Here is a 14,757-nt window from a genome sequence, read left to right on the forward strand (position 1 = left end):
GTCAGAAGCGAGTGACAGAAACTTTCTCAGTGTCTTTTTGTGATTGGCTACAATACCCCGATTAGCTCCAACCCCTCAATACGAATGTAGAATATGTACATCATGGGAAACAGATCGCGATGTATGACGTGTGCGTAGACTCCGATCGGGAAAGCCAGCCAAGTACCTTCCCGTCGATCATGACGCTGTGCATCGTGATGTCTTGCCCAAAATCCTCCTTACGATTATGAGGCAGCCAGCAGTCGAACTGAGCTGAGCTGAGCTGATTCTATGCACGCAACGCTTCATTACGTGCTATACACTCAGTCATCTCTGACATCCATCCCTAGCGCTACACCACACGCATCTGCCCCAACTGCCGTTATCATTTCAGGTTCTCCAGGTGCCAAAGCCATGGCGTGAATGGGCGTCTGTGTCAACCACACACCGATTACGCGGTATGACTCCGATCGCGAAACCCTTGCATCGCCTTCCCCACAGCTCCACTACCAAGCAAGGGCAAAGTGGAAAAGCTGACGCTGGAATAGGCTGAGGCTGACGGCCCCCGCATGTTTCTCCACGTGCGAACCATGTGGGTCGTGCAGTGGGCTAGCTGGGGTGCGGGGTGTGTAGGCGTGGTAGGTAAGGGTTGTGTCGTGCGCGTTGGGAGGGTGTGTGGCTGGAGATGCACGCGAGGTGGGAGGTATAACTTCCTTTCATCCGGCGAGGTGCATCTTAGGGCGGAAACTGCCGATAATCGGAGGTTTTGGGAGACGGTGATGTACGAAGAACGAGGTTTGAGGTTCATGACAACGTACAGAGGTTGAGCAAGTGTAGATTCATGAATTGAAGAAGCGCGATAAGGTGGAAATGTTGAATTAAATTACGCATCAAGACTATGTACGAAGACTGTGCGAACAGAGGAAGAAAGCAGCTTGTGTCCCTATCACAATTCAATCCAATTTCAGCGCATCCCATCCCCATTCCTGTTCTCTGTCGCTCAGGCCAGAAGCGTGGTATCTCAAAAGCAGCAAAAGCTCAACCAGACCCATACCGTCAACAGGTGAAGAACCCTCAGATCCTATACGCCAGACACCCATTCTCCGTTTATACAACCCATCATAATCATCGTGATTTCATCGACTCTGCCACCACGTTTTACAACCCGCAATAAGTAGCATCCAAGCCCGTCAAACCCGTCGTGCTGTCGTAGTCACCCGGAATCATAATACCAGGGTACAATCTATCGCTACCAGGCGTAGACCCATAATCACAAGCACCCGTGCTAAACTCCTCGCCGCTGGTCAGACTCTCATCGCTGAAGCTGAGTACGCTTTGAGGCGGTGGGGCTTCAGAGCTGTAGGCGCTCCAGTTCCAGACGTTTGGCGACCATGTCACGTTGCTGTTTTCTGTGTTGGCGGATTGCGGGGCTACGTCGACGAGGGCGTCGGCTGGGGGCCCGCCGTAGATTGTGTCGTAGATGTTTGTTTGGCCGTTGTCGAGTGAAGAGAGGAGACGCTCCCAGTCGGAGGTTGAGACTTCGGTTTTGATGCCTTGGTTGTTTTGGAGGGCGTAGCTGGCGAGTGGATCGTTGGCGAAGGAGAGGTAGTCGATGTTGCGTTGCTGTTGCTGCTGCTGCTGCTGTTGCTGGTGCTGAGGAGTTGGCTGACTTGGGCGACGCTTGTTTGGCATCGAAAAGGATGCGCGATGTGACAATGGGCTCAATGTTGGTTCTGAACGAGCGACAGGAGGCTCTGATCGAATGGACGACAGGCTTGTCAGCGAAGGGTTAGCATGCGCACCCACGTTCGGCGAGAGAGCAGGCAAAGTCGCGCGACGAGGCTCTTGGTCTTGCCGGGCATTCTTCATCATGCTTGGTGAGAAGCGAGCTGCAAGGGCCTTGAGAGACTTTTGGGTGGCACGGAAGGTATCCAGAGGCACTCCCATGTGGCCCTCTGAGTTGTGTCGTGACAGAGATGGGGCTGGCATTTGCTCCACCTGAGGAACAGCCACGATACCGCAGCCCACGCGACGGAACTCGGCATAGCCAGCAGCATTTCCACGCTCGAGCATGTCCATTACAGAACACACCAAACGGTTGCTGTCCTTGATTAACTTGCCCTCGCGAGCTAGCGTCAAGGTCTGGAAGAGCAGGCCGAAGCCGGCTTGGACAAGCACCTCATTGCGGTTGAGGCAGAAGGAGAAGCTGAGCTTGCGCTCGTCTAGGAGTTCAACAATCTGTACGATGTGCTTGCAGGCATCACTAGCGGCTACAACGGCCGACGAGCCCTTGTCGCCAAGATTAGCAACAACGGCTGGGCGGTATACAAGCGCCCTAATGTGGTGGTAGACGAGAGACTAGGCTTGTCAGCAGTCGATAGATGCAGCAGGAATTAAGAGACATACCAAAACAGGTGATCTGCTGCTGGTGACGTTGGTGCTTGGCTTGTCTTGCGCAAACGTCAGCTTGAGGTGAGGCGCAAGGTTAGCCTGCCAGTCTTCCAGCTCGTCGGAGAGCGACGCAATAGTGCGGAACGAAATGTCATGTGATGCCGATCCGGGGTAGAGCTCCGTCAGCACCTTGGACAGGATGCGCGACAGGCGGAACAGAGCCAGTGCGCTGGAAAGTTTGGTGTACTCGCCGGGCAGGGTCGGCAGGAACCCCTTCTCGGTGACGTATTCGTCATCGGCATCTACCGGATACTCGCAGTGCACATCTTCCTCTCGGATCAGCTTCGGTAGTCCGAGGTGTGCAGCGGAGAGACTAGGAGCGGTCAGTAAGTGTAACGGCGGGGTTCGGCCGAAGGCTACTTACCAGTCGACTGTGTACAGCGACCAGAACAGCTTCTTGCGCGTTTCGCTCGTCAGTGCATCGAGTGCGAAACGCTTCTGGGATTGATGTAAGCCAAGACGTTGCGACAGGCCGACGGCCAAGCCCTTGTACTTGAGCACCCGCGAATAATCAGCTCTCAGCAGGCAGAAGATCTGGGCAAGGACAAGGCACTGCAGCGTTGCGACGTCATTGTCCATCAAGAAGCTCTCGACAGCGCTCTGCCACTGAGCCTCGAAAGACTCTACATCTTGACCGTCGCGTGGCTGGAGAAGTTAGCGTTCTGCTAGACATGAGTGCGAGGTTTACATACGTCGCTTGACAGCGCGGCAATGCCAAAGACCAAGTTGAGTTGCGCAATCGACTTCTTGTCGCTCATAGTATCAGGGCTAGCCACATACTGCTCGTAGAGTGACAAGAAGGTCGGGCGATGGAGAATCGGGAATAGAGGAGCCCATTCTTGGAAAAAGATGTTGATCATCTGATCTGAAACCAGACGTGGAGGGGCTTTGAATGAAACGATGCGCTTGGAGTGAGTCGCAGTCGGTCTTGCTCCAGCGCCGAAGAAAGCGCTCGAGTTGATGTCGGTGGACAGTCTGCCTGTCTCTTGGGCTTTCTGCTTGAACACCTCTGTGAAGTGTTAGACGCGCTGCATGTCGTTCTTCCAGTACGTGAATCTTACCAACAAGGGTTCGTCCACTCGAGCTGCCCACGAAATACGAATCTTTGTTCAGGTCGTCGAGCAGAAGCGGTGCCTGCTGCACCTTGAACGTCTCTTCCTTCTCTTGTGATTCTTCTCGCACTTCAGAAGAACCCGGAGAGTGTATGGATGGTCGTCTAGCGGTCGAAAACGCTGCCGGGGAGCGCGCGTGCATGCGTGATAGCATGTCAATCTTTTCGTCTTTCTCGTCAAGGAGGTCTTTCAGGTCGCGAACCTCTGCCTCGAGTATGCGTACGCGTTCTTCCAGCGATTCTGTGTATCCTCTGGGGAATGCGCGTCGACTGAGCTTGTCGCTCGTCTTGCATTCGAATCCGACATTGGTGCATTGCGTGCAGCTAGGGCGGATGCCGTCGCATCGTATCTTCTTGGAGCGACATCGGTCGCAGGCTTGGGCGATGCGGCTCTGGCAGCTGGAGCCGACCTTGATGACTTTCATGGGGAGTATTCCGGGCATTTTGGCGTCGTTCGTTACGCGTCGTCGGTGGTGTCAGGTGGTATTCGTCCAAGGCCCAATGGGCGATCACTGATAGGTCGTGTCACGTTCTGTCATCCGCTGCTCCGGTACTCGAGTATCGTGCGTGTATCGTAGTTGAAGTTTGGATATCCAGTCGCCAGGTGTTTCACGACGTGAATGCACAAGAACAGAGCAAAACCAGTCAGGGCGAGTGCGCAAGTCAGACGGGCGAGGAGGGTTGGCGGAAGAATCGGGGACGGCCTGGCAGATGTAAGCTGCCACCTGCCACCCTGGCTTAGTCTTTCTCTGGGGAATTTGTGGGCGGCTGCGGGGCGACAGGCGCCATCCCACAAGGGATAGCACGAGCAGCACATCTTTCGCCGATACTTTCTCGTCCACGCCTGTTCACTAAACCTTAAAGCTGGCTTCGCTGCGATCAGCGCGCGGGACTCGTCTGCTTGTCAGAATTACGACGGCCTTTCTCGGCACTCCTCAGCAGCCTCTCACAACGGTGACTAGAGCTTTCTGCGGGGTGGTGGCTTTGACGACGGTGAACACCCACGCTCAGATCATGCGAGGACGTCGGCCCGAATGCTGTGATTGAGCCACCCATCACTCCCTCAATTGCAACCTGCACTAGCCCTGTGCAGCCTCCGAAATATCGCGCCCTTCTTAACCAAATGGGTATCGTCTACAAGGGCTGCTAGCAGACAGCCATTCGCTAATAGCCGCAATATTGGCTGCCCGTGTGACTCCAACTCATCAGCGCACTCTATGTGTCACATTCTAGAAGACAAAAGGATCATCGTCCCTGTCGACACGGAATGCGCAACCTGTATACTCTGTCATTACAGGCTTAAAAGGCGGTTGTATTGACCAGGGACGGATGATGAGAGTGCACTGAGTGGGCGGCGCGGCACGCCGCTTATCTCCACTAAGCCACATTGCGACCTGCAAATCAATTCTCCTAGACTTACGTGGTTGTATCCTCGCGTGTCTATGATGGCCATTTAACCGGACCCTGCGTGTAAGGCTGAAAAAAGCAATTGTTGGATGTCTCAATCATTAGACAGTGGCTGTTCGGCAGGGCGGCAGGGCGGCCATATGAGCCGTCCGTGCCACATCGTTCGTATAGAATATGACAAGAGTGTTGTGTTGGCGAAGGTATACAAGTAGCTAAGTAAAAGATTTATCATTGGAAGTAATAGATGCCCTGGCTGTACGACTATTGTCAGAGCTATGTATACCAAACAACAACTAGCGACCGTTACCACATGACAACATTCTCATGGCTATAAGTATCTCACCACGTCGAAACAAACTGCCGCCATGCAACGCAGATCCCACTCTCAGTCCTCCTTGCCATCTTCCTCACCCTCAAATTACTCAGCGACCTCTGGGGAACGTTCATGCCGCATAGAAGTGTCAGCCTTAAAACAATACCGTTTGCCGTAGCAAGTCAGATCAGGCCATCAATGACGACTTGAACCACCTACCCACTCAACGGGACGGATAGCCATCGAAAGAAGAATTGGTTGCCTTATCCTTCGTAATAAGTAACAGTTCATTCGTCCCTTTACGCAATGCACCGTCGTTCGCGAAAAATTCGAGTAGATCCATCTGTTGCTTTGATGTACAACAAGGTATCAAGCAGTGTGGGATGCATGGCGGAGAGCCGATGCTTCTATTGATGTTCTACCTTAGACGCACTGCTACCCATGTTGCAGTAAATGCAGGGCGCGTGGGGCTCCACTACGTTATATGAGCTCGTCTATTTGGAGTGGGGTCCTGGGTTATCAGGAGAAATCCTCTTCTTCTTCGTCCTCTCCTCCCCCGTCCAAGCCGAGATAATGGACAACTGCCTCTGTGTCGAGGAGTTTGGCTTTCTGTTTGTCGTCAGTGCGGTTCCGGAGAGAAGATGCAGAAACAGTAATTTGGTAGTTGGCAGTCTGACAGTCTGGGCTCTCAAGCGCATGCAACCAAATTTGGTGCGACGCTACACTAAATAAACTGTCGTCAAAGGACGCGATGTGACACATGCCTCTGGCGGTACTGCGTCCGAAACATACTACGATGGAGCTCGCACTGCGGGGTATAACGAGAAATTGGTCTTACCTGGCTGTCAAGAGTAGCAGCTGCACGCTTGAGCAAGTCTAGCTCCAAACTTCGGAGTCGCTCCGCAAGTCGCCACGGCATATCCCGCATTGTACCCGTTCGTTTGGCACCCTCTGTTTCCTTGAGCAGCTCAATCTGCGCATCAACGCGATTTTGTAGCAGTACCGTGGCACGTAGCTGGAAGACATCCCATAATGGATCTTGTTCAAGATCTTCTCGGAGCTTCACGGTATCGAGTTCCTGCTCTTTCCAGAAAGATTGGATTTCTCTCTTGCCATCGGTGGTTTGTCTGACCTTGAAGTCTAGACCATCTTCTTCGTTGACTACGACGAGCCATATGAAGTCACTTTCCCAATCGATGGTATTGTCTTTCTCGAAGATACGGAAACCCGGTGCAACCTTGGACACGTAGATCTTCGCAGGTCTGAGTGGGTCGTCGTCTGGGATATCGAGATCTAGAAATACGACTTTTGCAGACGTCATGGCATCCTGGAGGAATCCATACGAAAAGATGTTTTCGCACGCGCCTTTGTCGTCGCCGTATCTACGTTTGTGAGCGAGTATCCTTCAAATCGTCATGATGACCTACGTGATCGTTATCTCATCACCAGGTTTGACTTGTTTGCCCTCTCGAAGTAGTAATAGGCCATTCCCGTTACCATCAGTCTCGTACAATGCGGCCGTCGCATCACCTGACGCGTGGTTTGCCATGTCGACGCAGGGGACCATGCAGTCACCAGTACCGGGGAATTCCAAGGCTCTTGATCTGTACATGGCATCGACGCACATCCAGTCGTCGAAAGTTAGCATACCATTATCTTCATCCCACCAGTACTTTTTACACCAGCTGATGGATTCTGTCGCAGTCCGCAAGTTTTCGAACTCGCGCAATAAGCTGTTGAGCTTTGCGCTGACTGCGGGTTTGAGTGTGGTTCCAACGAGAAGCTCCTGTTCTTCCTCGCTCCAGAAAGTGGGTAGCAGCTCATCGGGAAGGAACTTGACGTATTCCGTAAGAGGATTGAGCACGCCGACGTCCCTTGTATCGGGACAGCAGATGGTTGCTTGGAGGAGTAGAAAAGTAAGAACAGCACCTCTTGTTGTCTGTTTCATGTTAGTGCCTGGCACGATTGCATTTCTTCTGGAATTGCCACACCCTTCCAAAATCTCCGAGAGCTTCGAGGAGTTCGCGCAGATGATGATCTGACTTTGCAAGGAGTTCGATATTCTGACGAGAAATGATCAAGTCCTTGGGCACGACAAGCAAAGGCTCAGCTTCGCCCCCTTGAAGCTTCTCGTCAGCAATGACTGTAGACCCTCTGTCCTCATAGCCTGGCAGCGGGCCTACTTTGACGCCGTTGAACTTGACGCCATTGTATGTAGCCCAAGTGGGTAAAACATCAATGGACTCTTTGAGCCACCCCTGGGTCCTGCCTCTTCGGATCATCGTAATCTTGATATGGTAGATGAGGCTTTACAGCGCACGGGCGCGGCCCACTGCTACTCTGCGACACACAAGTTTTGTGGGTCGCCAAGGATCCCGCCTCAAACAGCGACAACTCTGTGGAGTCTGTACGATGACAGCTGACTGTTGACAGTTGGAGTAGCACAGAAGAAACAACAACGGCTCGGTGGCTGCATGCGGTGAGGACGATCGCGATGCCGACGGGCTCTAGTGCGGGTCGCGCAAATTGTCCGCGATTACTGCAGCAATCGAGATGCAGGCTGCCTTTAGGAGTCCGTACACTGGACCCTGTGAGGTCATGCAGACACGACGACAGCTGCAGGTCCAAAGTCTCGAGCTGCTGGTTCCCTAAGAGACGGAAACAAACAGAGTCGTAGCCGGCGGGACAAGAGATGCTGGCAAACGAAGAGATATGTCTCAGGACACCTATAGGCAGTGCGTCATGCAGACAGCAGGGAGGGCCTCACCAGTTGTTGTGTTGTTATGGTGCTTGGGCCAAGACGTCTAGAGTTGTTATGATGGCGTTGCGGGCATCCCGAAACCATGGAGTGGAGCTAGCGGGCGAGTCCGTGCGTCTGTAAACAACAACAACATGGAGGATGTGCTTAAACCTCCAACCATCCGCCGTCACACATCTTTACAGTTATTCCTTACTCCGACCGCAGCAGGACACGCAGACGCAGACGGCACTTCCACCGCCAGCCATACCGACGACGCATCTTCCCTTGCGCTGCGCTGCCGACATCGCTGCTCTCGTCCCAAGTCGGCATCTCGTCCACGTCCTTCCCCAGCTGTAGTCAACACCTGCGGGTCGCACCTTCTTCTTCGCAATGGCTTCACCACGCGATCGAGTGGCCAAGATGTCGCGCGCATCCACCACCAGCTATGGTCAGGTGATCGAGGTGAGCACCACAACACACACCAAAACAAAGCGACTGCGGGACCCGTTCTGATCGATCTCCTAGTACATCCAAGACAGACTCTACCTGGCATCCTACACAAGCCCGCCCGATGCGAACACTCCGTTCCCGTACCCCAAGCAGAGCCAATCGCCCTCCAAGCGGTCGTCGCGCGCGCAAGTAGGTCCTACTGCCGCCGGCCCCAAGGCGCACCCTCCCGTCTACTTTAGTATCGACAAGACGCTCCTGTACAACGCCTTCCACGGCGACTTTGGCCCACTGCACATTGGCCACCTCTACCGGTTTGCGGTACAGCTGCACGAGGTTCTGGGCGATCCTCTCAACGAGGACCGCGCCGTCGTCTTCTGGAGCAGCGCCGACTCGAGGAGTGAGCTACTCCACATTCCTCACTCAATAGCACCCGTTAACATGCCTAGGTCGCGCAAACGCTGCCTGCATTCTCGCATGCTACATGGTGCTCATCCAGTCATGGCCACCTCACCTTGCTCTGGCGCCCATTGCGCAGATGGACCCGCCGTGCATGCCCTTCCGCGACGCCGGTTACAGCCAGGCCGACTATGTTCTGAACATCCAGGACGTCATCTACGGTGTATGGAAGGCCAAGGAGGAGGGCCTCTGCGGTCTCAAGGACTTCAGCCTCGAGGAGTATGTCTACCGTATCACGCCTACCAATGAATACTGACAGTTCTAGGTACGAGAAGTTTGAGCGCGTAGACATGGGCGACTTCAACTGGGTCACTCCCAACTTCCTCGCCTTTGCCTCTCCCCAGCAACAACCCACACACGAGATCCCGACCTCATCACCGATGTACGCGACGCTTCCCTCCAACATCGCCGAGATCCAGCGATCTGGACTTCCTGGTCCCTTCAAGAACGTGCTCTCGCACTTTTGCGCGCGCAACGTTGGACTCGTCGTACGCCTCAACTCAGAACTGTACTCCTCTTCATACTTTACCAAGCTCGGCATCCAGCACTTGAACATGATCTTCGACGATGGAACATGCCCACCGCTGTCCCTCGTACGCAAGTTCGTCAACCTCGCCCACGAGATGATCACAGTGCAGAAGCGCGGCATCGCAGTCCACTGCAAGGCTGGACTGGGACGAACTGGCTGCTTGATCGGCGCGTACCTGATCTACAAGCACGGCTTCACCGCCAACGAGATTATCGCATACATGCGCTTCATGCGCCCGGGCATGGTCGTTGGCCCCCAACAGCACTGGCTGCACCTGAACCAGGGTACTTTCCGAGAGTGGTGGTACGAGGACCAGTTCAAGGCCAAGTACGCGCAGACCGTGCCATCGACGCCTACCAAGTCACCGCACAAGCAGCGCCTCGCTAGCAACGGGCAAACCTTCACACCGCCCAACGGATCGTCCAAGCGCGCCGCGCTCGGCGAGATCGAGTCGAACGAGCGAAGTAACTCGGGCCACATTGGCGTGTTGGAGGACAACCTGCCTGCGCCGACACCTGGTCAACCGCGAAAGACTAGCAAACTTTACGGCAACGGCTCGCGGTCACCACAGCGCATCGACGAGAACGAGCCCTTCACCAGGTCGCACACAGAGGTCAGGGCGGACATTACACGCTTCGATGGCGAGTCAGACGAGGAGTTCCACCTGCGCCAGATTGCGCGACGCACATCATCGCGCTCTCCTCAGCGCTCACCGACCCTCAAGGACAAGCAGCGCCGCGCTTTCAGCACCACGTCCGTCGTCCAAACATCAGTAACCCACACCTCTTTCGGCTTCGGTGAGGAGAGCGATCTCGAGAATACTGCGCCAGCTGGCATACGGCCAAAGACACCAAAGGAGAAGAGCGGCAGTGGCAGCATCAACATGGGCAAGATCCGATCGAGTCCCTCGCGTCGAAGCACCGACGGCAAGTCTGCTGTACGGAAAACCAGCGGTCGCGTTGGAAGCATGGGCAATGCCATCTCTCGCCCAAAGTCATGAGCATCGTCACTGGATTTTGCGTTTCTGATCCCGCATCTTCATTCCGGGAGTTCTAGCACGGCGTCTTGGGACACGACCTTCATCGTCACTTCGTTTCTCGTCTCAGTCAATTCTTCGTCGAACAGCATGCCATCGGGCTTGACGCTACACATGTCGTCTGCGGGCGGGCGTTTTTGGATCACTACAAAGAGTGCATAACGGAGTTGGGTCATCATTCTGGGAGTTTACTGGGGGCGCATGGTGTGCTAATGTCTCTTTCTACTGTCTCATTACCCAGTCACTTGTTGCTGCATCTTTACTTTAGTCTTGTCCCTTTTCGCGGTAATCTGGCTGCGGATATGTTCATGACGTGTATGAGTTGATGACTACTTCTAATTGTCCAAAAACAATGGCATGTTCCTCTCAATCAAACTTGGCTTGCGTGATCAATCATGACTGTGACTGTGGCTTTGCACTACTGAAGCGAGATCTAGTCTCGATTTTGGTTGACAAAAGATCGTGCTGCACACAAATATCGATCCAACCTTAAGGATGTCTTATTATAATACCGATTGAAGTAACACATCCAAGGGCCGTATATGCTTGCTTTGCTATTTCTACTGAGCCCTTGTATAGTTGTTGGTGGCGTATACTTAATAGGTGTCCAACCAAAAAAAAAAGTTGCATCTCGCCATCAGACCAGCAAAATATTTCGTCCAAGTCAGTGTACAACACTAATCGTGAGCGACATACGATCAGCACGGGACTCGAACCCGCAACCTTGGCCTTGGGATATCTGTGGTAGATAGGAGGGCCACGCGCTACCATTGCGCCAACCGACCGGTTGCCATGAAGAGTTCTTGTGGTGGGAGATGTCTATGTAGCCGGCTAACTTCAGCTCGAGCTTTCATGCTTTCGAACCATGGGTCTAGTCAGCGTTGGCAGAGCATGTCTTGGGGGCCGATGTATCATAGCGGTGAAGTTTTTGCTGAACGATGTGGAGGGAGGTATGTAGGTGTGGGGATGTTTGGCCGAGAATTGTATAGCAGAGCCGACTTGGAAGCGTAGCCGAGTGTAATCGTGCATGAATTCCAAGGCTGCGGCATTGAGGTCTGCGTACATGCCAACAGATGCTCGAAACAGCATCGCCTAAGGACATGTTTGTGTATACACAAGAAACCGAGCAGAGTTGTGGTTTGGTAACGGAACGCCTAGATAAGATTAGACGGCGATGACGCGATCGCAATTTTTGGTTAACCTAAGCCCCTTGCAGCGAGAACAGTAAACAATCATGTAATGGCATTCTGCTTACCCACACATTTATTGGTATTCCGAGTACAAACAGACATATCCAGTGTGACAAAACCCCCATAATAATATCGTGTGGGTTTACAATCGCTGCTGCCCGGCAAGTTTCGGCGACTGCATTCCCGTTTTCTGTGCACACAACAACAAGCCGCCTAAGAAAAGAATTCAGAACACAGGAAATAAACAGGACATCAACGACCATGGTATGCAAGCCAAGCGTTTTCGCGTCAGATGGACTTCGACGAGCCTCGAATACATTGGGCTGACAAAAGGACCGGTGTTAGGTGCACGCCGACGCGTCCGATTTTGCCGATGGAATGAGTAAGAAGGAGGTTTATGAGCAAGTGCTTGAGCAGGCGAGATCGCTTTTTGATGGGCAAAGGAATTGGGTGAGTAATTCTCAAGGTCCCAGGGATGAGAACGTTGAATAGGATTGCTAATATCGTATAGGTCTGGTAGGCGCTCCTCCCCATCCACACCATTAAATACATTTCTAACAATAGCTTTCCCCGAACAGCAACTTCTCAAACACAGCATCCCTCCTCTGGCACGCCTACCACTCTCTTCCCTCCCCCTCCTCCTCCGTCAACTGGGCAGGTTTCTACTTCACTTCCCCAACAAATGCGTCGCAGCTCCTGCTCGGCCCTTTCCAAGGCCAGGTAGCATGTCAAACCATCAATTTTGGTCGCGGCGTATGCGGGACTGCGGCGAAGGAAGCAAAGACGCAGCTAGTAGCAGATGTGGAGACGTTTCCGGGGCATATTGCGTGTGATGGGAGGAGTAGGAGTGAGATTGTTGTTCCGGTTGTTAAGGATGGGAAGGTATGTTCTTTTTCTTTTGTTCTTTGCATCAATGAGGAATTGAATGACGGGGGTTAGGCCAACAGCTGGGCAAAGGGTATGAAAGAGTTGCTAACGCGTGCACAGGTTGTAGCGATTATTGACATAGATTGTGCGGAACTGAATGGATTTAACGCGGAGGATCAGGCGGCTTTGGAGGAGTTGGCGGAGTTGTTGGCGCAATCTTGTGATTTTTGAGGTATGGACATGGGTATGATAGGGGAATTGTCAAGATAGGATAGAAAGAGATAAAATGGGCAAGGTAGCGGGATTGGTAGAATCGTGCATTACTGCATATCGGAATCATAATTACACTAAACGCTTTGAACTAAATACAACGGGTTCAAGGATGCGCCTTGGTGGAACATGGGCGTGGAGGCGATTTGTGAAGATTCGCTCTATGAACCATGGTGAAGGGCCCAGACGCTGTGTATAGTTGCCATCTATGAAGTCCTCACTTCTTCATCAGATTCTTGTCAAATGTCAGTGCTGTGTCGAAAAACCATACTCGCCTCCTCTCTACACAGAAGGTTCCCTTTTTCCAGCCATGATTGAATCAACTTCCTTCAATATCCGACGGCCGCGTGCCGTACTAGCAATTTCTCTTTGCATATTGGCCATATAACGTCTGTAGTTCTCTTCCTCTATCTCGCATGCCATCTCAGACACCCATCTTCCTTGAACATCCCTGAACATCTCTCTCTTGTCCTTTTCTGTGGGGTCCATAATACGTGGTCGGGTTGATTGCGGGATCTTACAGAAGACTACGCCCCACCCGCGTACACTCGATATATGTCTCCATACCCAGCGGAACTTTTCGTCGCAACAGATCTTGTTGTCGTTCATGCCTGCACCCGTGTGCAACCGAAATTGTTCGATTCGTTCACCGAAGAGGAGAACCCATCTTTTGGGTCTTGGTATTGAGCCAGTCGTCTCGGCATAGTTTGCCATATCATTGGCTAGTTTCCTTGTCGCGTGAATATATGGATGTGTTCGATAGAATTGGTACGTATCGGGTTTGTTGTGTAAGTGGATAGTGAGAGTATCGAACCAGAATTCCCTGAATACGAGGAATGGCTCGTTGTAACCGAACATATACGCACGCGTACGATGGCAAACAGTGAGGTTGCGCCAACCGCAGAAAGAGTCAGGTGGAGTGTACACCATCTCCTGTCCAGTGCGTTGGCGTACATCATCGGCTACCTCAGAGATGGCAGTGGCCATGCGTTTGCAAATCTCTGGTTCGAGCTCATGTTGTATTGTCTTGCAGCTGTAGAGAAGACCGGTATATTGTGTTGGTGGACTTTCGGCTTTTAAAGGGATGATAGGGACAAGTTCGTCGTAGATACGCAAGCGCAATTCGCAAGGGAGCCTCAATAGAGGGCCGTGCTGGACCACGCTTTCTTCCATGGCGCGTCGGAATGTTCGAAGGCAAGATAGCAGATCTAGAGACTACATCAAGATGAGAACATGCAGAGTTGGTGACCTGACGTTGATGTAGCCTCCAGGGTGTTGAGGTCTTTCCTAGGTTGACGTGGAAGGAAGTTTGTCGATGTTGACGATGCGTCCGCCCCACTTTTACGATGTCACGTGCGGACCCGTTATTCGATCTCGCGCTCAGCCATCCAAAGCTGCCCGCTCTCCATACATCGGCGCAACACCAACATGCCGTCCTCGGACTACACGGCGGCCACAGGCGGCGCGCTGAAACTCAAAGGTGGTGGCGGCGTCGACAAAAAGAAGAAAAAGAAGAAGCCAAAGACTACCGAATCCACAAAACCCGCCGAAGACACGTCCACCAGCGTCGCGAAGCGATCAACCACCGACGATGACGCGCGCAAATCACCCTCGGGTACACCTGGCCGCTCGATGTCACCCGAATCTGCAGAGCGATCTATACGAGAGGGCGGCGGCAGGCAGAAGACAGAAGCGGAAAGACGGCACGACGAAATGCGAAGGAAGAGGCTGGAGGAGAGACTTAAGAAGGAGGGAGTAAAGACACACAAGGAGAAGGTGGAGGAACTCAACAAGTACCTGAGCGGACTGAGCGAGCACCACGACATGCCCAAGATCGGACCTGGCTAACGCGCTTGGGTGGTGGCTGGCTGCGACATCACGGTGGATATCTACTATACACGAACGCATCTCGAAGACTATCAAGTACAACGCGACGAACATCCGACAAACCCAAAAGA

The 14,757-nt window shown here is 53.0% G+C and overlaps 4 protein-coding genes and 1 non-coding gene across 5 annotated transcripts; 2 read left to right on the forward strand and 3 right to left on the reverse strand.

Annotated features, from left to right (window-relative positions):
• Window positions 1-1,137: 1,137 nt before the first annotated feature.
• On the reverse strand, window positions 1,138-3,984 carry J4E93_004895 (uncharacterized protein; the record flags this gene model as incomplete). The annotated part of the gene is made up of 5 exons (XM_049342820.1): window positions 1,138-2,337; window positions 2,386-2,743; window positions 2,795-3,075; window positions 3,123-3,439; window positions 3,492-3,984. 5 exons carry the CDS (start codon window positions 3,982-3,984, stop codon window positions 1,138-1,140), a joined length of 2,649 nt encoding a protein of 882 aa, XP_049199820.1.
• A 1,796-nt stretch (window positions 3,985-5,780) lies between these two features.
• Window positions 5,781-7,543, reverse strand: J4E93_004896 (uncharacterized protein; the record flags this gene model as incomplete). The annotated part of the gene is made up of 4 exons (XM_049342821.1): window positions 5,781-5,870; window positions 6,100-6,643; window positions 6,689-7,200; window positions 7,253-7,543. 4 exons carry the CDS (start codon window positions 7,541-7,543, stop codon window positions 5,781-5,783), a joined length of 1,437 nt encoding a protein of 478 aa, XP_049199821.1.
• Window positions 7,544-8,391: 848 nt separating this feature from the next.
• On the forward strand, window positions 8,392-10,436 carry J4E93_004897 (uncharacterized protein; the record flags this gene model as incomplete). Its single annotated transcript, XM_049342822.1, has 4 exons — window positions 8,392-8,463; window positions 8,527-8,848; window positions 8,898-9,126; window positions 9,173-10,436. The coding sequence occupies 4 exons, from the start codon at window positions 8,392-8,394 to the stop codon at window positions 10,434-10,436; spliced, it is 1,887 nt and encodes a 628-aa protein (XP_049199822.1).
• Window positions 10,437-11,167: 731 nt separating this feature from the next.
• On the reverse strand, window positions 11,168-11,257 carry J4E93_004898. The gene has a single exon. It is a non-coding gene; the product is annotated as a tRNA-Arg (tRNA).
• Window positions 11,258-14,227: 2,970 nt separating this feature from the next.
• J4E93_004899 (uncharacterized protein) lies at window positions 14,228-14,647 on the forward strand (the record flags this gene model as incomplete). Its single annotated transcript, XM_049342823.1, has 1 exon — window positions 14,228-14,647. One exon carries the CDS (start codon window positions 14,228-14,230, stop codon window positions 14,645-14,647), a length of 420 nt encoding a protein of 139 aa, XP_049199823.1.
• Window positions 14,648-14,757: the final 110 nt, after the last annotated feature.

The sequence above is a fragment of the Alternaria ventricosa genome (genome assembly GCF_023758065.1).
Source record: "Alternaria ventricosa strain BMP 2768 chromosome Unknown scaffold_7, whole genome shotgun sequence".
NCBI classification, from domain to species: Eukaryota; Fungi; Ascomycota; class Dothideomycetes; order Pleosporales; family Pleosporaceae; genus Alternaria; species Alternaria ventricosa.